The sequence below is a fragment of the Lasiosphaeria miniovina genome, assembly GCF_030549165.1.
Source record: "Lasiosphaeria miniovina strain SMH2392-1A chromosome Unknown B0T26scaffold_3, whole genome shotgun sequence".
In the NCBI taxonomy this organism is placed as follows: Eukaryota; Fungi; Ascomycota; class Sordariomycetes; order Sordariales; family Lasiosphaeriaceae; genus Lasiosphaeria; species Lasiosphaeria miniovina.
In genome coordinates this window covers 3,929,904-3,952,103 of record NW_026848222.1, presented here as the reverse complement: position 1 = coordinate 3,952,103, position 22,200 = coordinate 3,929,904, and the positions used below count along the sequence as shown (strand labels likewise).

Below are 22,200 nucleotides of genomic sequence, written 5' to 3'. Positions count from 1 at the left end.
TCATCACGGACAGCATGAAAATACAGGCGTGCGGATATGATCGGAAAGCGGTTTCTTTTGCTTGTGAGTTTCATATTATATCATGCTTGGTGACGAGAGTTTTCATGACCTGGCCAAAAGACGTTTTATTTTTGCTTGCTGCCAACGCCGAAGAGCTATGGATAAACAAAGTTCACAGGAGTACGGGTGGATGTCAGGCTAGCCGTACCCAATCAGTCGTCTGTCTGAGTAACATCCATGTCTAACACCTCTATCCTGCCTTGGCCTTTGGTCTCGCCGCCAATGAAGTCGGAGAGCCCCTTGAAGGCTCCTGGCTCTGCAAAGCCGACCACCTCCCATTCCGATCCCACGACGTCTTGGTGTTCTACCTGCTCGATAAAGCTTAGGATCTTGTCCTTTACTGTCCGTGCTACCTTCTGTTCCCCGTCGCCACCACCTCCCGCTCCACTTGCGTCCTCTGGGGACGCTTTGTGCGACTTGAGGGATTGCTTGAGAACATGTGTCGGGACCCCGATCCTCAGCTTCATCCGGGCCCGCGCCACGGGTATCGGCTGGTACGCGATCAGAGCCTTCATGGCCTCGAGGGCCTGGCTCTTGGCGCTCTTGATCGTCACTACGCCCGTCCACAGATGGTGCTGGTCCTTGGCTGGCCGGGCGGGTTTCGCCTCGTCGTCGTTTTTGCTGTCGTCCGTTGGTGATGTTGCTGCTGCTGCTTCTTCCGTCGCTTCGGCGGGGGCTTCATCGGCGGCGGGAGGGGCAGGAGTAGGAGCGGCGGCAGCGGTTTCCTTGTCCTTGTCCTTGACGTCCTTGGCGTCCTTGTGGCTTTCGAGGCGCAGGGCGTGGGCCTGGGAGCTGAGCATGTCGAGGGCCTTCTCGATCATGCCCGTGGTGTAGACGCGCTTGGTGCGGGGGTCGACCAGCTTGCTGGCGACGATGCCGACGACCTCGTGGTGGACGCGCTCAAGCTGGGCGGTGCGCTCCTTCTCGCCGACCTGCAGCTCGCCCTTGCGCAGGATCTCGAGCACAATGTCGTCGGTCGAGGCCTTGCCGAAGGCCTTGACCAAGTCCTCCTTGGGCGCCGTCTGGCCCTTGGACACGTTGAGGAAGACGTTGGGGATCTGCAGCACGTTGTCCAGGTCCGTCTCAATGCCCGACCGCCACTCTAGCACCTTGTTCTTGTAGCACGCGATCTCGAACCGCTTCTTGCCCTTCTTGAGCCGCACCAGCGACACGTTGGTCAGTTTGATCTGGTTGGACGGCTGCTGGATCACCATGGTGGCGGCTGGCTTGCTTGCGCTGCGACGGATGCGGGCGTGGGTGTTTGGAGGGGTTCGATGTTCGTCACTTTCAAAGGCAAGTCTCGGTGCAACAGCGAGTGTGGATGAAGGACGTTGGTTTCCGGTTGCTGGTTTATTCACAGGAAGAGAAAGTTTGAATCCCTATATCTCAGATATCTCTCTTTTATGGACAAACCGTTTCAAAAAAGCGTCTAGCCAAGGGGACGGTTTTTCTGTCTTTGCTGCAGTCTGCGTTGTCAACCCCGCGATTCTCTGCGCGCGCTCTCCACCAATGAGTCAGGCGGGTCCACTGAGACTCAAAGGCGTTGGTGGACATTCAGAAGGCATAGCCTGTGTTAGTGCGACATTCTGACATTCCAGTCCAGCAGGACGATGGATGCAATGGATGCGATGAACAGCCTGCGCTGCGTTGCAAGACATCCCCGGTTGGGCTTAGAAGGTCCATGGCAGTAGAAGAAGAACAAGAATATCACAAATCCCTTGTATACTTTTTGGCCTCCATACTGCGTTTCGCTTCTGGGACTCCTCTCGGCGCTCTCACTGAGCTAAGGACGGGATGAATCGCGAGACAGGGAGGGGTTGGTCCGATCAATGACGAAGCTCATCGGCTAGAGGGGTCGAAAGCTTCGATTGGCACCACGTTTTGGGGGCATGACAAGGCCGATTCCACAGAATAATAGGTACCTGTAGACTTCACCTCGTGCGTACGCTTCATCAAATACAGATGATCCGAGGGGCCATTATCTCGAGAAGAAAATTCAGATAAGGGAAAGTCATTTTCCAAGGTTAAATATTCAAAATCCGATTAGTCCAAGGCCTATCTGAGGTAATCCCGGTACAAGGTTACTGAATTTCCTGTCCAGCTTGGGAAGCTGCCTGTCCTTGTGACCCAGCCTCCCACTAGCCTGCAAGGTACCCCGAGGTACCCAGCCAACCGTGGTGGCGCAACCATAACCTGCCTAAACCGCACTATCGTCCCCATCCGAGTGCGGCAAGAGCTCCCACTATCTCTCCCGTTTCAGTTATTACGCGCGGTCCCTTCCCTTTCCGGCCTTATTTTATCTTACCTCTACCTCTCTTCCTGTTCCTCTGTCATCACCATCTCTCTCCTCCACCCACTTATCATCTACCCTATCGCAGTCGTTGTCGTGTCTGACAGCATCTCAATTTATTCCCCGTATTGCACTGACGCAGTGGCAATTGCAGCCGTAGTCGATCCATCATGAGGATCCCCGCCGTGTCGACGGTGCTTCTTGGAGCTGCCTCGGCAGCCTCGTTCCAGCAGCAAGTTCTGTCGGATGACATCGCCGGCGTGCCCGACACAATCAAGACACTTGCCGACGCATTCGCCGAGACCAAGGCCAGCCCGCTCGAGAGCATCGAGGATGCCTTCCGCGGCATGAACTCCCAGGCCAAGGCGCTGTGGGACGAGATCAAGCTGCTCGTCCCCGAGGGCGCCTTTGACCGCAGCTCTTGGCTCAGCCAACCCAAGCCCCATCGTCGCCGCCACGACTGGGACCACACCGTCAAGGGTGCTGAGGTGCAGAAGCTGTGGGTGCAGGACGCCGACGGCGAAAGCCACCGCCAGGTTGATGGCCGCCTCGAAGACTTCAATCTCCGCGTCAAGTCGGTCGATCCCTCCAAGCTCGGCATCGACTCGGTCAAGCAGTTCAGCGGCTATCTCGATGACGAGGCCAATGACAAGCACTTATTCTATTGTAAGTCGCCACACTCGGTGGCAGTCATTGCCCTGGTTTTGTTGTCGCCATGTATGCTGACGTCCGAGTTCAGGGTTCTTCGAGTCCCGCAACGACCCCAAGAACGACCCCGTGGTTCTGTGGCTCAATGGCGGCCCAGGCTGCTCCTCTCTCACGGGCCTCTTCCTCGAGCTTGGACCTGCCTCGCTTGACAAGAAGCTCAAGATCATCAACAACGAATTTGCCTGGAACAACAACGCTAGTGTGATATTCCTCGACCAGCCCGTCAACGTCGGCTACTCGTACTCTGGCTCCGCGGTCAGCAACACTGTCGCTGCAGGCAAGGACGTCTATGCTCTCTTGACCCTCTTCTTCCACCAATTCCCCGAATATGCCAAGCAGGACTTCCACATCGCTGGCGAGTCGTATGCCGGCCACTACATTCCCGTATTTGCCTCGGAGATCCTGTCTCACAAGAACCGCAACATCAACCTGAAGACGGTCCTGATTGGCAATGGCTTGACCGATGGCCTTACCCAGTATGAACACTATCGTCCTATGGCTTGCGGCAAGGGTGGTTGGCCCGCCGTCCTCGACGAGGGCGAGTGCCAGAGCATGGATAACGCTCTTCCCCGCTGCCAGTCCCTGATCCAGAACTGCTACGATAGCGGTAGTGTGTGGAGCTGCGTCCCTGCGTCCATCTATTGCAACAACGCGTTGATTGGCCCCTACCAGCGCACTGGTCAGAACGTCTACGACGTCCGCAGCAAGTGCGAGGACAGTAGCAACCTCTGCTACAGTGCCTTGGGCTGGATCAGCGAGTACCTCAACCAGCAGTCCGTCATGGATGCCCTCGGTGTTGAGGTCTCGAGCTACGAGAGCTGCAACTTTGACATCAACCGTAACTTCTTGTTCCAGGGCGACTGGATGCAGCCATTCCATCGTCTTGTGCCCGGCATCCTTAAGGAGATCCCCGTCCTCATCTATGCTGGTGACGCTGATTACATCTGCAACTGGCTCGGCAACCAGGCCTGGACTGAGGCGCTCGAGTGGCCCGGAAAGAAGGGGTTTAACAAGGCCTCGATCAAGGACTTGACCCTTGATGGGGCTGACAAAGAGTACGGCAAAGTGAAGGCCGCCGGCAATTTTACCTTCATGCGCATCTACGCGGCTGGCCACATGGTTCCCATGGATCAGCCCGAGAACTCGCTTGACTTCCTGAACCGGTGGTTGGGTGGTGAGTGGATCGAGAACTAAGGTATTTCTGTCTTTGTACAGAACGGGCATGGATATACTACACATTTTATGGTTGGGTCATGAATAATCTTTCCGGTATTTCCTTGTTTCAGACAGTGCCCTTCGCCCTTGTTTCTTCTTGCTTCTTGCTAGTCGAGTAGATTGAAATTCTAGGATGGTTTTCCTTCCACAGACACATACAAAGTCGTAAACGGAACATGGCGGTTTGGGAGGTCAGCGGTCTTGTACACGAGCTTTTCTTTTCTATTGCTGTGACGATTATTCAGTAGTAATAGTACATACTACCAACATATTTCGTATGCTGTTGTCTTGTTGAGGTGACTTTGTGTGATTGCTTTTCGGGTCTGCGTTCGTGACATAGCAAAGGGGTACGTAGCAATCGCATCGCCACATGTCTCTCCCTCCTTGGGTGTTTCGAGCTCTAGTTGAGATGCTGAAGCTTCGACCCCTTCATCTCAACTATAGCCATGGGATGAAAGAGATGAAGGGACCGAAGCTTCAGCATCTCAACTAGAACTCGGGGAACTGAGGCAACTACAAAAAAACGGAGGAAAGGCACGAGAAAACAAAAACATCAACACAAATAGTATAATTAGATATTAGATCATGCACGGAATAGTTACTAGGTAACTGGTCACTGAGTTGCGTTGAAACGAGTTTATAAACACGAACAATTCTAACATTTTCTTCTGTCTAGGTACTGTACCCTTAGTGACTTTCACGAGTTGGATTTATTTTATCACCTTAGTGAAAACGACTGACCGTGTGTGTACAAATCACCATACAAACACACTTGAACGAACACAATTAAGAAATACGGCGGTATGAATGTAACAGATGTTGACGACCAGCCAGCAATTAAGCTACCTAGCCAGCTGTGGTACTAAAACTCTCTTCTCGCGCCAACTTGTCGTGAAAAAAGGAACCACGGTGTTACTTACACAAGGGCAGTATATATGTATATGGGTATACACTACCGCAGTAGAATGTTAACCCAACGTAGCGCTGGCAGCAGCCTCCAACTCCAACGTCGTTCGCCTTTTCTTTCCTGAGCAACTAAAGACCATGTTTTCCCTTTCCCCGTCCCCGTCCCCGTCCCCTTCCGCCTGTTCCTACGCCTCCACCTCCTCATTTTCCCGCCTTATCCGTCTCTTCACCCCCTAAAAATATATATACCGTCCACAGGGGGCTAAAAAAAAAGAAGCAGTCCCGTTCAGCCCCTATTCGGAGGAACATGTTCAGGCTGCCGATATAAAACATAGACACAACCTTAAAGCATTCCTACAGCCATCCCCGAGGGCCTTCCCTCGCTTTACCAAATCCGCCTCTCTCCCTCCCAGCGATAACCTTACTGGCTCACAAGAGCCCAACAATAATAAACACACTATGCCACCGGTGCGCAACCAGAATCCCATGCACTGCCAAACCCTCCCCGTCCCAATCATGAATAATGTTCGATGGGCCAGGACGCTGGGCGTGACCGAGGCATTGTGGCCCACCTTCAACACGGAGTAGGTGAATAGCGGAATGATCCACTGGCTCATCCAGTCCAAGAATAGCGCGATAGCCTATATAAACAGACATTGGCAGACGAACAGAAAAAGATGAAACGGGTAGAAGCTAAAATAATAATTTGACAGGCAAAACCCTATCGTACAAAAGCAGGACTGAAACAAGACCAAGCAGCTTGGTGTATGCGCTCTTCTTGAGAATTGTACATGCCCATTCTTGATATGGGGCGGTGGTGACGAGTAGGACCGCCGGATAAAGGTATTTTGCGGCTGACTCGAGGCATAATCATCAAGCGGAGATATTCCAAAGCCATGTCGCGTCTATGCGAGTCTATAGGCTTCTGGGAGCGCTCGGTTGGCCCATCATCTGTCGCTTGGCTCAGGCTTGTCGTGATCGGAGTGGCAATGTTCGTAACCAAAGTCTGCAAGCGTATCCTATCCCGCTTTGTCTGCAGCATGCATTGGTGGGCTTGGCGATTTGTGCTTTCTGAAGAAAGGCAAGCCGTTGATCCTAAACCGGCTTGGCTTCTTCTTAAGAGACTTTTCGCCATCTGCTCCCGCATCCGCGCCCTTGCAAGTTCCGTTTGGATTGCAGTTCAGAGAGGCCCCATCGTCCAGTGGGCGATTGTTAACCTTCAACTCAGGTTGGCTTTTCGTTGATTCCGGCACCGTCGTCGTCGACTCTTGGGCCGTAATGGTTGTCACTGGGACGCTGTTGGGTCTGTCCAGTGAATCTCTGCTAATAATGCTCGTCCCCTGCGTGCTCGGCGATAACGGCATCTTACCCGTTGTTGCGCTAGTCGCTTGCGAGGCCCAGTCTCCAGAATAAGGCGCAGAGCTCCCTTCGGTAGTTTCGCTACACCTCTGCTTGGTTGAGCCTGGAGGCTTGCCTTCAACGTTAAACGGATCGCTGCGAGCAAAGTCGGCCACGGCATCAAAGCTCGTCACTAACCCGTTCAGGCCCTTGTATTCAACTGGCACTTCGGGTATCGGACTCGTCTCTACCGTGTCGGGTTTCCGAGTTCCGTCGTTCTCTGCAGTTGGCTGGGCCACAACTAGCGTAGGGACTGGCTGAAGTTCTTGTTTAACAGGACGAGCCTCGGTTGCGGGCTCTGGGGAGACGGCGAAGCTCATGGCTTTGGGAGGAAGCTCGTCGCGTTGGGGGGATTTGCCAGCCGCCGACCCTCTGGCTTCCTCATCTGCCACACACTTCTCGAAAAGCCCTTTGTTCACGTTAAGCTCATCGATGCAATACTGCATAGCAGGTAGGATATCTGCAACGCCCTGAAACAAGGGTATAGCAAAGAGGTTCATGAAGCCCAGCTGTGCCTTGGCCAACGCCAAAATCTCCTTCTTTGGCGGCGCCATAAGAGATGTAGGGATAGCTAGCTCAGTCTCCATGGCGGCCTGGCGGGAAAACTCGTCCGAAAGAATGTGCATCCACTGAACTGCAGTATCATGCCTCCGAGCCTAAATGGTCAGTGAGACGGGATCGTAAAAGGGGGTCTTGGGGGTGAGAACTCACAACATTACTGATATCTGCGCATTTGATAAGAAGCGCGCATGCTAGCGCTTTCTGTTCATCAATCATACGGCCATTCCAGTTTTCGGTGCTATTATCCACACGCAGCTTGTCCTGCAGATCTACCAGCTTCTTCATATAGTCGAAGTGCATGCCCATATCGGTTGCCAATATGGAGCTAATCATAAGGTTCCGCATCTTGTTGTCGTTGAAGGCCGACAGCCAATATCTCCGGAGAATTTGTGAGTATGCAGCACAGTGGAAAGATTCGAGAACCGAGCGGTCGTTGTATAGCTGGGCGAGCGGCGCATTTAGCGTCACCAGAAAGCCGTTGTTGACACCTGGATGTCCTACGTCATGGCCAATAGCGGTGATGAGGAGTGTTAGTGCTTCAAACGGCCCCAGAAGGCGCGCTATTGGCGATTTCGGAGGTGAAACTGGACGCGAAGCATCGGTGGACGGGTAAGGAGGTAAAGCGCCAATGCGGACCAAAAAGTGGAAAGTTGCCTGTAGAACATCGACAACGTGGCGAAAGTTGTGATATGGAACAAAGCCATTGTAGGCGGCTCGGCAGGCAATAAGAAAGCCGTGTAGTTGGTCTGAGAGGGTGTCAGCGGAGTGCGGGAACAAGCAGGCGAACGGGCATTCTATCCACATGGGATCGCAAACATACCTGTTGGTATCCGCCACGGCTCCAGCTCGGGCATGGCCAACGCATGTTTGAACATGACCGAGGCCGCCACAATCAGCTCATCGTCGGAGAAGTTATGGGCACAGAAGTGCCACTGTCCCACCGCCCACGAGATTGCTGCTTGTTTTTCGATGCCAATCGAGATGTTGACACTGCCCACTTGATCCTCTTTCTCGTTTTCTATGCGGCAAATGCCATTCATAAGGGTCGACACCATAGCCTCCCGGAGGTACGCAAACGGCTTCTCCTCGCTTATGCCAACCCAAGACCGCTTACGGCCGCGACGAACCTCAAGCATGGCCTTTTGATCCCGAGCCGCCTCTCTGTGGGCGCGATAGACATGTACCTCAAGGTTAGTGATGCACTTGCCATTCATGGGGCTTGCCATGACATCGGTGGCACCGAGGTCCAGACACTTTTTGACCATCCGTCTATTGGCTGCTCTGCGATCGTTTGACGAGCCTGGGTGGAGTTTGCCGTTCGCAAACTCTTCTCTCGCGTCCCTGGACGAGTCGATGTCATTCAGATGGCTGTCGGCTGGCGGAAAGGCGACTAGTGGTACGGGCACAACCAATTTGGACAGGTTCCGGATATATGACTCGGAAATGATTCTCTGCAACAACCCAAGTCCGTACAGCTCTTCCTCGTGATTTTCATTGTCTTCATCCGGAGGCGAATGCGGTGACGGCGTCCTGGACCGGGATCTCTCAGGTATTCGTTCTTGAAAAGGGGTATCTATAAGGATGAGCGTCGGCTTCAGGTCCACCATGGAGGTATCCTGAATGTTTAGCCACTGGGTCAGAGAAGCACCTCCGGTATTGCACACGTGGACTACACCCCAAATGTTGGGTTAGCATTTGCGCCATCCTCGCGATGTTTAGCAAGATGGACGACATACCTTCGCCGAATATGTCTAAAAGAAGCCTGACATTCTCTGCAGTGTGCGCCGACCCGAACTCAAGGCCACTTTTGTCGAGACTACTCTCGCTACCTCTAATGTGCCGGTCCTGATAGACGCCACGGTCCACGTATATTACGTTGCAAGAGGCATGCTCCATTGTGGCCTTTAACAGCGACCAGTCTTGCGACCGGGTTAGCCGTTGCCACGGGGTCGGGTGTTTCGAGGCCCAGTCAGGGTCCCGAGTTTGAGTCCCTGCACGTGTGTACGCTACAGTCTGATACGGGCCAGGCCGAAGGCTAAAACGGCGAGGTCGGCTCCAACCGTTGGCAGAGGAAACCTCGAGGAAACCCTATTGCTATTGTATTGTGCTGCTCGGGACGATATCGATCAGGGCAGATTGCGCAAATATGCGACGAGTCAAGATGCGGCGGCGAGGCGCTTGGGGCCTGGGCAACGATATAGACTGTGCTCGGTTGTGGTAACGTGTTGCGCACGAGTGCATCAAAGTTGTATCGTCGCCTCTAGGCACGAGGTGGGTCCGAGGTTGAGCAACGCGCGACTCGGCTGCCGTCAAAGCTAGGGTTCGGCGACTTGCACTCGGCTTCGGGACGATGTATTGTCTGTGGTTGCGCTCGGGTTAGACATGCCGCGCCGAGCACTCGGATGGAGAAGACAGCGCGATGGAAAATGGGATCGAGGTGATAAGGCGAGAAAGCAGTGTTTCGAGTCACGGGAGTGGAAGGGTGGAGGGACGAGAGGAGAAGAAGGCCTCGGTCGCATGGGCTCCTTGGTCCATTGTGCGAATTTGGGTTTGAGCCAAAGGGTGGAGACTAGCGGGAGAGACGACGAGGGAGAGGGGGAGGAGGGACATACACACATACGCCGCACACAGAGTTGTGGAAGGGGTGAAGGTGTTCGGCTCTTACTAACTGGAAGATAGTATGCAGTGTGATTATACGACGAGCTACCCAGCGAAAGAGGAAGGATGTGAGGGCGCTGTAGGTGGGATATCTGCAGAGGAGCGAAATGCATGGAAGTTCGGCCTTGTCGCTCTTGGGGCGTTGGGCTTGGGGCTCAAGGGATGGGTCGATGGGGTTAGGATGGGATGGGATGGGGATGGGATGGGACGGGGAGGGGGGGGGGGGGGGGGAGGAACGGGGAAACTGCCCTGCGCTCGAGTCAAGGGCGTCGACGCTCACGACGGGGCGTACCTTCTAGTCTTCCCTACGACTTCTAAACTCGCAGAGGTTAAAATGGTGTGGGCTCCTTCTGCCGCGCCGAACTCTGTGCCTGGCCTACGCTTTGTTCGTTGTGTCGCTCTTCTTCTCGTCTGCTATCGGCGCGGGCAATCCCATCTATCGAAAGGGGGGGAGTGTGGTGGGGAGGATGGATCAATTGGGACGGGAATAAAGGCTTTTTCTGCGATTGGACTGGTTTTGATGAATGATAGATGATAGGCAAGGACTCCAGAGGCGGGAGGGCAGAGATAGAATGGGTGTGTGGAACAGGAAGGGGCATGTGCGGGAGAGCGCCAGCCAGTCAGGACGCTCGCCTCCAAAGGCGCTGCTGCGCGAACGGGAAAGGTCGCAATCTCCAGGGATAGAAGCGCAGCATTTCAGTGGTCCGTCAGCAACGCCCGGCTTCTGGCCGTCTTCTCGAAAACCCATCGAACACGCTAGTCTCTGCAACCCAGACCCTCGAACCCTCCCGTCGTCCACGCCGCGCGCTGGAGTCCCACAGAAAGAAAGAAAAAAAGGAAAGAAATTCCGCCTGCGACATGATGCAAGCCAAAAAGCCCGCCCTGAGTGACACACCTCTTGAGTTTTGACCCAGCCAGGCCCACCAGGAGACCTGCGAACACGGCCAGGCCTGCGCGCATATGCCCCTGCGATAGGCCGAAGCTCTCTTTTTTTCTGTTTCCAGAAAAAAAAACCTCTGTAATCCACTGCAGCGCCGCTAAGAGGATACCAAGTGAGAAAATGAGATTGATCACCGGAGGCTCATTGCGGCGAGAACGATTGCGTGCTTGGGACTGTCCAGCATCCGGGCCTTTGACCCTGGAGGAAAGACATCATCAGTCGGTTTCACGGTGGGGCACGTAGGTAGTCCCCGCTTGAGAGATCTCTTTGTCCGGCAGTCGGTTAAGTGAACAGGGTCTAAGCCTATTTGAGATGTTGGCCATGAATAATAGGTCCTCGTCCCTCAAGTCCTTCGAAACATGGAAATTTTCATTCAGTCACCGAGTCAACAACAACAACAACCTGGAATACACGTTTGGATTTTGTACGTGACCCGATCTAGGAGCTGCATGATGTGCGCTTCAATGCTATTATTAGCTGGGCAGGTACAGGTCGCTTCCCTTGATCCTCCATCGGTTGTCAATGCACATTCTTATCCTGTTCGAGGTATGGCGTATCATCCTAGGATAAAACGCTTGGTAGCTACTAGGCATGTCTTCCGAAGGAGTTACCCATGGACTCGGGAAAAAAAGAGGTTCATGTTTTTCGAGTTGTTGGTGGATAGATTTGGCAAGTGTAGGTATGGAATAGCGACGGGTGGAGCTCGGGTTGTGATATCATCTTGGTGGCTCACCCGCGCAGGGCTAATTACCCGAAGAAAAAAAGAGTTTGCGTCTGGTGGTCTATATTGCAGAGATACATGTCATGATCCAATATCCTTCTAAATTATAAGGTAAATTGACTAGGGAACAGTAGACTCAGTAGCAGCCTTGGTTGTGACGGCGTCGAAGCATCAGCAATGGCAACTTCGGGAGTTGGCAGAGCGCTAGAATATATATCAAGGAATCTTCTTCGAACAGTTGATGACGGCGTTGCCAAAAGTCAATTCCCCGAAGAATCATTCTACGAACCCGGGATTCTAGAACGCCTACAGTTTTTGTTTGTTTCTCTTTGTCCTGCACCGTTCCACAGCATGGATGTCCTTGGGCTGATATTGAATTGTCTATCTTACCTGTGGGGTAGGGAAAGCTGCTTGAAGTCCCACAAACGACACAACGTCTTCGTTGCCTCAAACCTCGGGGGCTGCAAAGGTTGTGTTGTCCAAAGAGTCGACTGGCTAGCTGGCTCTTTCAGTGACAGATTCATGTCAACTATTGATTCTCCGCATTTTTATACAGTTAGTACAGAATAAGTCGAGGTGGTGGTGGGGGAGACAAGCCACAAAAGAGGGGTGGAGAATGCGGATGTTCTTATTATCAAAAGTTTTGAGTTTCGGTCCGGCAAGCCCCACTTGATCCCGTCTCTCTTGCTGAGGGAATACGGAGGAGAAAAAAGAGAAGGAAAAAAAGAAACCTCTCGAATTTCAAAGAGACTGGATCCAGAGTCATTAAGAATCAGGGATTGACTGCTAGGTATTTGCCGTACCTATGTGCGAATACCTACATGTAGGCCGGGTTTCTCTGGCGGCACAGCTGCCAAGGACTCTCTCTCGCCGGTGTCTCGACCAGGAAAGTGCAGCCCTCAGCCGCGCAACTGCTTTTCAGCTGAGAGGCCCACCGAGGCGCATTTAGATCCGACGCATCCTTGAGGAGGTAGGTTTTGTTTTGGCTGGCCAAGATCTGTGAAGACGGGCAAACTCGCAGCGAGCGACGAAACAGGGAGAGAGACAGACACTTCAAAGACCCCGACGGGAGCGTCACCTAATGTGGTGAGGGCCCAGGTCTAGAAACAACCCGCCATCTAGCCAGCCAGCCAGCCGGACAGCCCAGTTGTAGGTGGTGGTAAAATCCCACGACAGCACCTTCCAAAGCGAGCAGAGTGGCCGTCGTTAGTGGCTGCGACGGGGGCTACCAAGAAAATAGACGACGGTACGGCTCCTCCGGGGCGCTCGCTCGCTCTTAGGCCTTAGCCGACCCCACGGGGGGCTACCCTTCTAGAAGGAGAGAAAGTCCCGAGGAAACGAGACAGCGGAAAATGCGAGCTTACCCTAGGCTATCGGCCCCGCCGTGTGGCTTGACCGACGTGACCTTCCGTGGAGTCGGCGCCTCCAGTCCACGGCTGAAAAGTCGACTTTCTTTGTTTTGGCCTGGCCTTTTGTTGGTGCGCCTGTCGCACGCCTGGCGCATGCCCTCGAGGCTCGGCTTGCCGTCCGGCGTCAGCGAGCCATTCTGGTCGTGATTGGCAACCACGGCCTCGCAAGAAGGACCCCGGGGTGTCATCAGTATGTACTCCATACTGCTCCGTGCAGTGCTCCATAGTCCATACAATGGAACTCTATAACCCGTACACTTGAGCGGCACTTGGCCCCCGCGACTTTTAGGGGGCTTGAGAATAATACCCGCTGCGTCGATGATGCGTCTAGCCTTTAGCCGCGTAGCTCACTCGCCCCCTCGAGAATGAAATTCGCTGAGGCCCCTCCCATGGGACGGGTCCCTTGGTCCCTTGCTCGGCACACCAATGGCGATTCAGTTCACCCTGCCAGCCGAAACCTTTAACCTTAGTTCAGCCCCAGCCCGCGATCCGGCTCATTGCGTTCCCAGTCACAGTCACGGCAGCCAACCTATCACACACCACGTCCGGCTTTGGCTGTGCTACTTACTACAACACTGGGCACAGCGGAGTCAGAGCCGCCGCCGCCGCCGGCGACGGCGGCGGTGGGAGGGTCGGAAGAGGACAGGGCAAGCCGCTGCTAGTGAGTTCCGTGATTACTGAATGCCTTACCTAGGTAAGGAGTCAACGGCTCCGCCTTCCGGCCGGCCCCGATCTCTGATCTCAAAGCCAATCTTGCCATCGCCAACAACCTTGTCTCCTCATAGTCAGCCAGCAGACTCCGATATCTTTTTTCTTTTTCCTTTCTTTCATTTTATTTTTACGGCTTTTCTCCCCCTTCGCGCATCCGACTCAAGGAATGCCAGGCACTTGGACCCGAGTCAGACGCTGCCGACAATCGCGCCTGCTCTCGGTCCCCTTTCCTTGACCTGACCTAGCAGCTGCGACCAGACGGCCCACTGCCTGCCCTGAATGATCTTTCCGCCTGCCCTGTGAGGTTGGCAAGATAGGAGTGTGGAAACAGGGGAAACTCCCCTGGGGGACTGACGCTCAGACAGCGGCGCATCTTCTCTCCGATGCCAGTCTGAGACGTGGGCAGCCACTGGGCATGGCATGGGGGGGCCGCCCACCCAGAGAAAAATAATTCCCCTTTGCTTTTTGTTTCTCACCACAAGCCCTTGGGCCCTGGCCTCCTTCCCCCACTAGGTTGTTGGCTAGATCTTGTCGCATAATGGCTTGCAAATGTGAAATGTTGCTTTTTTTCTGAGACTTTTCTCTTTCCTTTCTTTTCTTCTTTGCCTACCTTCCCTTCTGGGATAGACTGGGCTGAAAACGCCCATCATTACCGCATAGAGAGAGAAGTGTGCGTGGCCTTGTTCGGAACTCTTATTATTACTCATGTTTAGTCTATCATGTCCTGCTTGCCAGTCGTTAGTCTTGGCCAAGCTCGGCGAGCGCTGTTTCGTGATGACGCTATTGTATTACCATCAGCTGCCATAATCCTCCCCGCCAAGAATAGAAAAACTATAGTGTAATAAAACCCCCGGAAAAGCAAACGAGAGAGGACACGCGGGAAGTACCGAGACACGCCCACCCACATAGGATTTTATCTTGAGCGTTTCAGCCTTGCCGATCGCATCTCCCTTTGCTTGCCCAGTTCCACGTTGATTATGTACAGTACGCTAGTCACGGCCACAGGGCCCGGGGAGCCTATCTTTTGCCCTTGTGTGTGACAATTGTAGCTGCCGCCGGTTGCACAGCCAAGGACCAGGGCTCTGATAACAGAATCGAGCAGACGCTTTCTTGTACATAGTACACGGCACGTCACGTGGCATTGGAAACATGGCCTCGTGTTACACGTATTACTATGTAGTCTGTGAACTCAGCCAGGAGTTGAATGATTATCAATGGTGGCTGGGACAACAGAATCTAATCTCAAACCATCCGCTATACTTAGTAGACACTCACTTCCGGGGACAGACAAACGAGAGAGAGAGAGAGAGAGAGAGAGAGAGTTAGACAACAATGTAAAACACAATGTAAAATATAAATAATACAAGTCTAATTAATCAACACCCAAATAATGTACCTCATCTACATGATGTACGCTCGCAACAGAGCTAGAGTCATATACAGCCCAACCCTTTTCCACAGGTAGCTTCCCTCCCTGTTCATAAAATGAAAAAAATCAACACTAACCAGCCACCAACCATGACCACGACTACCGCCCATAGAACAATGCACAACTCCCGACACCGCAAGAGCCACAACCCACCGCATATACTATATACTACACCATCCGTCACATCACTCACTGCTTCTTTAGTAACACCAACAAGGTAGATGACTCCTCGCCCCCTCTCACCCCCAAAAAAGCAATAAGAAAGCCAAGACATATATAGTCTCATGTCTGACCCAGTATCGCAAATGGTTCCCTCTCTCTTCCTCTGCGGATTATCATGAAACAAAATTGTCAAGGGGGAAAAAGAGAGGAAGGGGAAAGACAAAACCGAAAAATCGAAAGAAAAAAACAACACGCATAGAGAGAACCCTAAAGAGGAGATTCAAGTACGTGAATATTCTTCTCTTTTTTTCCTTTTGGTGGCGGAAAGGATGGATGGATGGATGCAACAACCGATATAATCCGAAACCGAACCGATGCAGAGAATTAGGAAAGAAAAGAGAATACACATACTAGCAAAAATCCATACAAGACAGAAAAGCTAGAATATGACAAAAACAAAACAAAAGCAAAACCTCCCCATCCATCAATCATCGTCCCATCTGGAAGCAACGCTATGGGCAGGTTATGTGAAATGACACGCTGTGCGGCTATGCGCTACTGCTGTGGCCCTCTCTCAATATCTCTCTCCTTGTGTCTGTCCTTCCAAGGACGCCGTGTCCTTAAAGATTGACCCAACAGAGAGACTGTGCAAAGATCCAATACCCGGTCCACCCAAACTTCCCCTTCTTTCTGCAGCCCCAGAGTACTCGACCCTAGGCGCGTCCGGCCATGATGGAGTTGCAACAGCACATCGGCTCCTGTATGAACACACCCGGGGATACACGTGACTCTCTTCGTCAATATTCTAAAAGTCCCGACGCGAACACCTAAGGAATAACAACTAGGACTTTTAAAAGCACCTTCGCCCATTGGTTTGCTTTCTCGTCCGCTTCTTTTTTTTCTTTTTTGGCCGCTTCGTCGACTTCGGCTGCTCCTCCTACAAAACAGGTTTCTCTTGCGGTTCGGGCTCGTCGCCGACGTGTATCTCAGCAACTTTATCGCTAACTTGATCATCGCCGGCATCTGCGGGCACCGTATGAAACTGCTTCATCCACGCCTGGCTCGCAAGCCGGCCCATGTATTCCTGATCTTCAGCCGATGGTTCTGGGATGTGGGCCTCAAAAGGTGCAAAGTCTGCTGGCAGCTTGGCGGGCCCAACGTACTTAACGTCGGGCTCGGTCAGGCGAAAGGGCTCAATGACGTCGTCGGTTGGGTCAGCAAACGCATCGTCTGTAACAGAGGAGTTGTCGCCTTGCGCGACATCGCTTGCCAGGTCGTCATCTTGGCCGGTTGCGTCGGAACCTGCTTTCACGTTTTTAAAGCTCCAGTTGCTCGTTGCGATGGCCGACGAAATCCCCGCCAGTCCCGGTAGTCCGCTCAACCTCGACGGTCCGTCTTCGAATTCGGGCAGATGAATGGCTTCATCCTCGCCATCGCCCTCGATGCTGTTGTGAAGCGTCTCTTGCCGGTTCCATGGCAAGTCCGGCCCCATTTCGGCGTCATAGTCACCGTCCATGGCTCGATCCAAGCTCGCCTGTTGGTAACTTGGCAGCTCCAAATCGGCATCATTAGGAGAACCCCCCGCAGGTTCAGCTTGGCTGTTAACCAAACCAAGTTTTCCTTGAGGGAGAGTTAGACCTGCTCCTGTCGAAGCGCTCGGCGAACCACAAAGGGAGGAGCCTTGGCCGAGACGCTGACCTTCCCCCGAATCCTGCATATCTTCATCTGCAGCATTCAGGGTATTGAACTTCTCAACAATGCCCTGGAATCGGGCCCCGCCCAGCGCTATGTCTGACCGACGTCGATAAAACAACAGATATGCGGAATTGGTCACGATCCGGGCCGTGTCTTTTTGTTTCGACGCTGACGTGTCTATAAAAAGTTAGTAACTTGACCGGTGGCCGGAAACCCGCATAGGACGAGAGCCGTGATTTGACTTACCGTTGAATTCGTACCATTCACCATCTATGAAGTTCTTGGCAAACGCCGTGTAGTGGCCTCCTCCCAAGCCGCCCCAGTGATCATCGACAGCGATCAAGTCGTATATCTCTTGCTTGCCGTCTTCCTGCTCAATGACTCGCTCCGTCAGGTCGAGCCCCTCCACAGGAAAGTCGACAAGGATATCCAGCTTGTCCCGGCGATATCCGCTGGAGCTGAAGCGCTTGAGATGGACGACCAAAATGTCCGGTGTCTTCCAGAGGTCGAATTTCTTACTAGCTCTACGATGTTCTTTGCAGCGAGGACAATACCACGTATCCTGCTCCGAGAGTATTTCCTCTTTCTCGAACTCGGCGAGGCAGTCGTCCAGGGTGATGCCGTGTTTGCGTCGCATTTGCCGTTGCTTCCGCTTGGCGTCAAGACCGGGGTCTTCCAGGGTGGCGACATCGCAATAGGTCTTCATGCCTGCCATATCGTTTGGAGAATTGCCGCCAAAGACAGCATCAAAGGCCGACTCGGACCAGTCAACCACAATACCTTCTCCGAGACGGATCAGAGGCCCGCCATCGGGCTCCAAACCATTCTCAGGTTCGACAACTTCGATAGGTTGTCGCTCGCGGTTAGCTCGTTCCTTCTCGAACCTCTTCTTTCCCTTTTTACCGTAAGTCTTATTCGACTTCTTATTCTTTCCTCGGGCGCTTATATGATTCTGCACCTTGACTCGCGACGTCATGTTCTAAATGTTTCGTAAGCGACGCTAAGAGCGAGTTCTATGTTGACGGGCTCGACGGAATGCAGGCGAGTGTTGATGGGGCACTGGAAGACGCCGGGACTTACCCGCACTTTAGGAAAGTCTGAATCCTCCTCGCTAGACTCGTCAATCATTCTAGTAACGGCGTTGTCGTCGCTGCCACTGTCCTCCGAACTCTTATAAGTCCCTGGACTCCGCATCTCAACATCCGAAGCGACCATTCGAGGGGCTCTAGAGCTAAGCTTGGGCAATGTGTTGTCCTCCTGGACAGCGGTCCACCCAGTCGGGATGATATGTTGGTTGGTTTCTTCCTTATAGTAACACAACTCGAATAGGTTCTGGAACTGTGGGTTAAGAAACTCGGCAGGGTCAATCCACTTCGGCCGCTGTTTATTGAACTTGTTTAGGAGAAGGGGATACCTGTTAGAGAGTTAGCAAGGGGCAAAAAGGAAGACGAAGAAAACAAAACGAGACGGGGCTCCATGTTTTACTTACTCTTCCGCGGGTTCCGCGGGAGCGGGCGCTTTCCTAGCATCGCCACTATCGCTCATGGTGACGTCGACAATGTCTTCTTCACCCTCAACGGATTTGGCAACGATCTTGGAATCACCTGCAGAGTCGACATCCGATGCTGTGTTGGCCATCTCTGGGTCCATCGCCTCTGCTACTTCCATCTCCTCTACAAGAGGGTCTACAGAGGAGAACTTTGACCACGTCGTGAAAGTAGCCACCTTCTCCAGGATCTTGCGACGAATGATGTCCTCGCTACGAGCTTCTTTAGGAGTCACCACAATGAAATGTGATGGCGGCACCTCTCCGCTACTTTTTGATCTCGAATGGCGATTCTTGCGGAAGCCGGGCTCCTCCGAGCTGAGGCGGTGGAGCACAGGGACAACCATGCGTTCTGCCATTGGGTCATCCCACAGAGAGCGGTCGTCAGGCTCGGTGTCTGATAAAAGCGACTTGTACTTCTGTTTCTTGGGTTTAACCCCAGAGAAGTTTGTAGGAGCTACCTCGAGTTCATGCATCGTTGGGTTGTCGTTTTGCTGAATCTCCTCCGATATAGACATATAGTCGTCATAGAACTTGAAGAACTTATCTCGGAATTCTTCTGCTCCAAAAAGACGCTCGACGGGCACGCCCACTCGGGCCGAGATGAATTGCTTCAAGGACTTCGAGCTGGCATTTTTATCGAGCTCAACCACTATGTCGACGGGAGCGTCGTTGAGAGGAAAGTATCGGACGTTTTTCGACCATACGTTGGCAATCGGAAGCGGGAGGGTGAGATTGTTGAATGGGTCAAATGTGATACTGACCTTTTCGCAATCGGGGCACACCAGAGTCGACTTGTACATGCCAGTGAAGAGATCGGCAATGACGGAGTCGTCTCGCTTCTTAGTGATATCCCAGACCTTGGCAGCCATCTCCCGGATGGCTTCTTGGTTACCAATCATGTCATCGGTTGAGTCGGGCTTCTCAATATAGGGCTTCTTTTTGACCCTGCTAAGATCCTCCTGGAGGCCGTCTAGAAGGAAGCCAAGGAACTCCTGCGAGTCCTGCTGACCGTAGCCTGAGAATGAAGGGGCATATCTCCCGATCACGCCCTTAAAAGTCCGCGGCGCGATCGAGTTGGGTGGAGGGTCCTTGTAGATTTCGAAAAGTAGTTTCGAGTACGCCTGCGCGACTTCACCGTTGTGCGAGAGCGGGTTGTCTGGGTTGATCTCCTTTGCAGCCTCGCCCGTTATGAAGTACTTTGTGAGCTCCTCGACGCTCCTCACGCACTGAAGCGCCGAGTTCATGTAGCAGGTATTTCCAAGGTTTTGAAGCCCAACACAGCCGATGGAACGTCCAGACTTTTGCTGTGCGCGGCCTCGCGTCAGGGGACCTTGCGACGCTGGGCTGTTGCGTCCACTGCCACGCCCTTGTGACGTTTGTACTGTCAGAGTGCCCGAACTTCCATTAGTGGCCAGGTGCTTATCCTTAGCGCTACCGCTCTTAAAGACAGAATTGGACACATAGCTGTCCCGGTCAATCTGCTCGTCGATGACGAGAACATGGTCAACCGTCAGACCTGCTAAGGCCAAGTTGCTCCGGCCATTGTAGTTAGCATTGGTCGTCGTGTCCTCAGCTTCGACAACCCCACGCTCCACATCTCTCTCGAGCTTCAGGAAGGTCTCGACATCAACAAGCATCTCGGGCCATGACTCCGCTGGTACGGGCGGGCCAGTGAGAATGGTAGCGCCCAAGGATGGGGAATCAGGCGGAGTCTTCATGCCCAGGGGTTGAGCCGACGGCTCGGTGGCCGAGATCTGCAGGACTCTCCAGAGACGCACTTTGCAGTCCTTAGCCACACCAGTGAGCTGCTTTGCCTGCTTAAGGAAATTGTGGAACCCATAAGTGGCGCTATGGACAAGGACAGGAGGGGCGGGCTTCTTGAGCTTGATTTCCTGGTCTATGGGGATGGGGCTGTTTGCGGCCCATAACCGGTGGATGGTGAATACCGGGGGATGGAACTCGAATTGAATGTTGGGAAGACTGGCCGAATCGACTGCTGTATTGTGCGCCGTACGCACAATAGGCACCTGTCCCTCACTCAGTCCATACCACGTGAGGAGGAGGTCCCAGGCGCCTTCAGGAAACATCTCGAAGTGGTCCATGCCCATGGCTGGCTTTAGCTTTACCCATTGCTGATTGCTGGCGTCGACGAAGATGGTTTGGATGATGTCCGAGTTGTCGACGGGTCCCAATGTCACCTCTGACGATGCCTTGCCTGCGAGCTTTCCTTGAGCACCAAAGGATTGGGCGCGACTGAGCCATTTCCGAGACACCAGGTAGGCAACGTCGCCCTCCTGTACAGGCGTTTCCGCGAAGGCCTTGACCAAGGCTTCAATGGCCTTCACCTGCTGGTTAAGCGGCGGTATGTCTACGGCTACCGTTAGCATGCCAGGCGCCGGTACGTGGCTAGCAGCGGGGGCAGTGTAATTACCAGTCCGGAGGGGCAATTCGGCCTCGACCAGAGCCGGGAGAGCATCGTCAGCCTCTGGGGCAGGTCGGGGCACGGGCTCGCCCTTGGCTTCCTCGACAGCTTGCTGTTCTTGTGGGTTAGGTGGCGGTTGCTCCGACGCGTCGGGCACGGGAACTGGAGCATTGATCATGTCCACATCTTCCTTGGCGTCGGTGGGGTCGCCGTCGGGCTCCATGCTGGATGCTCGGCGCTTGAGCGGCGACGAGGACCGGTGGGGTATGTCCGCAGCACCTCCCATAACGGCGCGGTGGAATGAGTTGACCAGGGGGGGCAGGCTCCTGGGGCCACCGCAGTCGGGGGGCTGTAGGGTTGAGGCCGAGTCGACCAAGTCGGGAGCGCGGTCGTTGTCGAGCGACAGGTCGGTTGAGGCAGCAGCGGGGGAGCTCGTAGCCGACGAGGCGTAGTCGGAGGCGGCAAAGGAGCTCGAATGCGTCTGTAGGCGAGGGGGCACGCCGGAGGCTGGCAGGGAGTCGCCACGGAGGTAGGCGGGCGTGCTCAGTCCCGACGTCAGGCCCGACGTGGAGGCAGCCGAAAAGGAGAAAGACGACGGGTCGGGGTCGGGTTCGGGGTCGTGATCGTGGTCGAGATCGTGGCTGCGATGGCGGGCAAGGCTGAAGTCAGGGTCAAGGTTCGGGTTGGGGTTGCTGCCGTATTCGTGGTCGGCGTCGTCCTCTGTCGAGGGCAGCACCGAGTCTGGGCAGATGCTGATGCTGGGGGCCCTCTCCGGCTTGAGCTCCTTAGTCGACTGGCGGGTAATCCTCCGTTTCTTGGTTAAGGAAGACGTTGTGAAGGTGAGCTGCCTAGGCAGCTCGTAATCAACTGGCTCGACGTAACGTAGTTAACGGAAGAAGGGGGTGGAAGAGTAGTGGAGGAGCAGGACGGCCAGCGGAGCGTTGGGTAGGGGCAATGGAGAAAAAAAAGCGGCGGGCAAGGCGGAGCGGCCGAATTTTCTTTTCTTGCACCACTGCAACCTTTGGGAACCGCTGTAACCTAACAAGCAAAAAGGCAGCAGCAGCGCGCACGCACTCAGCCCTCTAGGACCTCAACGGGCTACAAGCAATCGGGAGCCAGCCGCTTAGAGGATGCGACGACCAACAAACGCCACAGCACACCTAAAAAAGAGCTGATGGGGGTGGGAGAAAGGGCGCGAGAAAACGCCCAAACCCTTCCAGTGCTCTTTCTCGCGTCACGCACTCACTCTACTGCAAGAGTGGGCAGGCAAGCAGACAGGACAGGCAAACTGACGGGGTCAGCAGCATCGACAACGACAATGAGCGGCGGGGCAAGCAGCGCAGTTTGCTCGCTTGCGCATCTCCTT

The 22,200-nt window shown here is 53.9% G+C and overlaps 6 protein-coding genes across 6 annotated transcripts; 2 read left to right on the top strand and 4 right to left on the bottom strand.

Annotated features, from left to right (window-relative positions):
- Positions 1 to 212: 212 nt before the first annotated feature.
- Positions 213 to 1,274, bottom strand: B0T26DRAFT_674437 (SBDS protein C-terminal domain-containing protein; the record flags this gene model as incomplete). Its single annotated transcript, XM_060439708.1, has 1 exon — positions 213 to 1,274. One exon carries the CDS (start codon positions 1,272 to 1,274, stop codon positions 213 to 215), a length of 1,062 nt encoding a protein of 353 aa, XP_060298698.1.
- Positions 1,275 to 2,071: 797 nt separating this feature from the next.
- Positions 2,072 to 4,551, top strand: B0T26DRAFT_703926 (Alpha/Beta hydrolase protein). The gene is made up of 2 exons (XM_060441693.1): positions 2,072 to 3,016; positions 3,090 to 4,551. Exons 1-2 carry the CDS (start codon positions 2,521 to 2,523, stop codon positions 4,250 to 4,252), a joined length of 1,659 nt encoding a protein of 552 aa, XP_060298697.1. The 5' UTR covers positions 2,072 to 2,520; the 3' UTR covers positions 4,253 to 4,551.
- Positions 4,552 to 6,198: 1,647 nt separating this feature from the next.
- Positions 6,199 to 9,034, bottom strand: B0T26DRAFT_750130 (uncharacterized protein; the record flags this gene model as incomplete). The annotated part of the gene is made up of 4 exons (XM_060445186.1): positions 6,199 to 7,233; positions 7,289 to 7,884; positions 7,959 to 8,807; positions 8,875 to 9,034. The coding sequence occupies 4 exons, from the start codon at positions 9,032 to 9,034 to the stop codon at positions 6,199 to 6,201; spliced, it is 2,640 nt and encodes an 879-aa protein (XP_060298696.1).
- B0T26DRAFT_232676 (uncharacterized protein) lies at positions 9,019 to 10,003 on the bottom strand. Its single transcript, XM_060433905.1, has 2 exons — positions 9,755 to 10,003; positions 9,019 to 9,497 (listed from the first exon to the last, which is right to left on the bottom strand). The coding sequence occupies exons 1-2, from the start codon at positions 9,907 to 9,909 to the stop codon at positions 9,233 to 9,235; spliced, it is 420 nt and encodes a 139-aa protein (XP_060298695.1). The 5' UTR covers positions 9,910 to 10,003; the 3' UTR covers positions 9,019 to 9,232.
- A 1,110-nt stretch (positions 10,004 to 11,113) lies between these two features.
- Positions 11,114 to 12,788, top strand: B0T26DRAFT_703919 (uncharacterized protein). Its single transcript, XM_060441692.1, has one exon. It carries the CDS (start codon positions 11,635 to 11,637, stop codon positions 12,025 to 12,027), a length of 393 nt encoding a protein of 130 aa, XP_060298694.1. The 5' UTR covers positions 11,114 to 11,634; the 3' UTR covers positions 12,028 to 12,788.
- Positions 12,789 to 16,105: 3,317 nt separating this feature from the next.
- B0T26DRAFT_771735 (uncharacterized protein) lies at positions 16,106 to 21,684 on the bottom strand (the record flags this gene model as incomplete). The annotated part of the gene is made up of 5 exons (XM_060446553.1): positions 16,106 to 17,040; positions 17,110 to 17,842; positions 17,944 to 18,277; positions 18,353 to 20,780; positions 20,844 to 21,684. Coding segments are annotated over 5 exons (5,271 nt in total), but the record flags the coding sequence as incomplete, so codon positions are not given.
- Positions 21,685 to 22,200: the final 516 nt, after the last annotated feature.

Coding starts and splice junctions, on each gene's coding strand:
- B0T26DRAFT_703926 (XM_060441693.1), top strand. CDS start 2,521: ATGAGGATCCCCGCCGTGTCGACGGTGCTTCTTGGAGCTGCCTCGGCA. Junction 3,017..3,089: donor TGACAAGCACTTATTCTATT/GTAAGTCGCCAC, acceptor GTCCGAGTTCAG/GGTTCTTCGAGTCCCGCAAC.
- B0T26DRAFT_232676 (XM_060433905.1), bottom strand. CDS start 9,909: ATGCATTTCGCTCCTCTGCAGATATCCCACCTACAGCGCCCTCACATC. Junction 9,498..9,754: donor CAACTCTGTGTGCGGCGTAT/GTGTGTATGTCC, acceptor GCGCAACCACAG/ACAATACATCGTCCCGAAGC.
- B0T26DRAFT_703919 (XM_060441692.1), top strand. CDS start 11,635: ATGGCAACTTCGGGAGTTGGCAGAGCGCTAGAATATATATCAAGGAAT.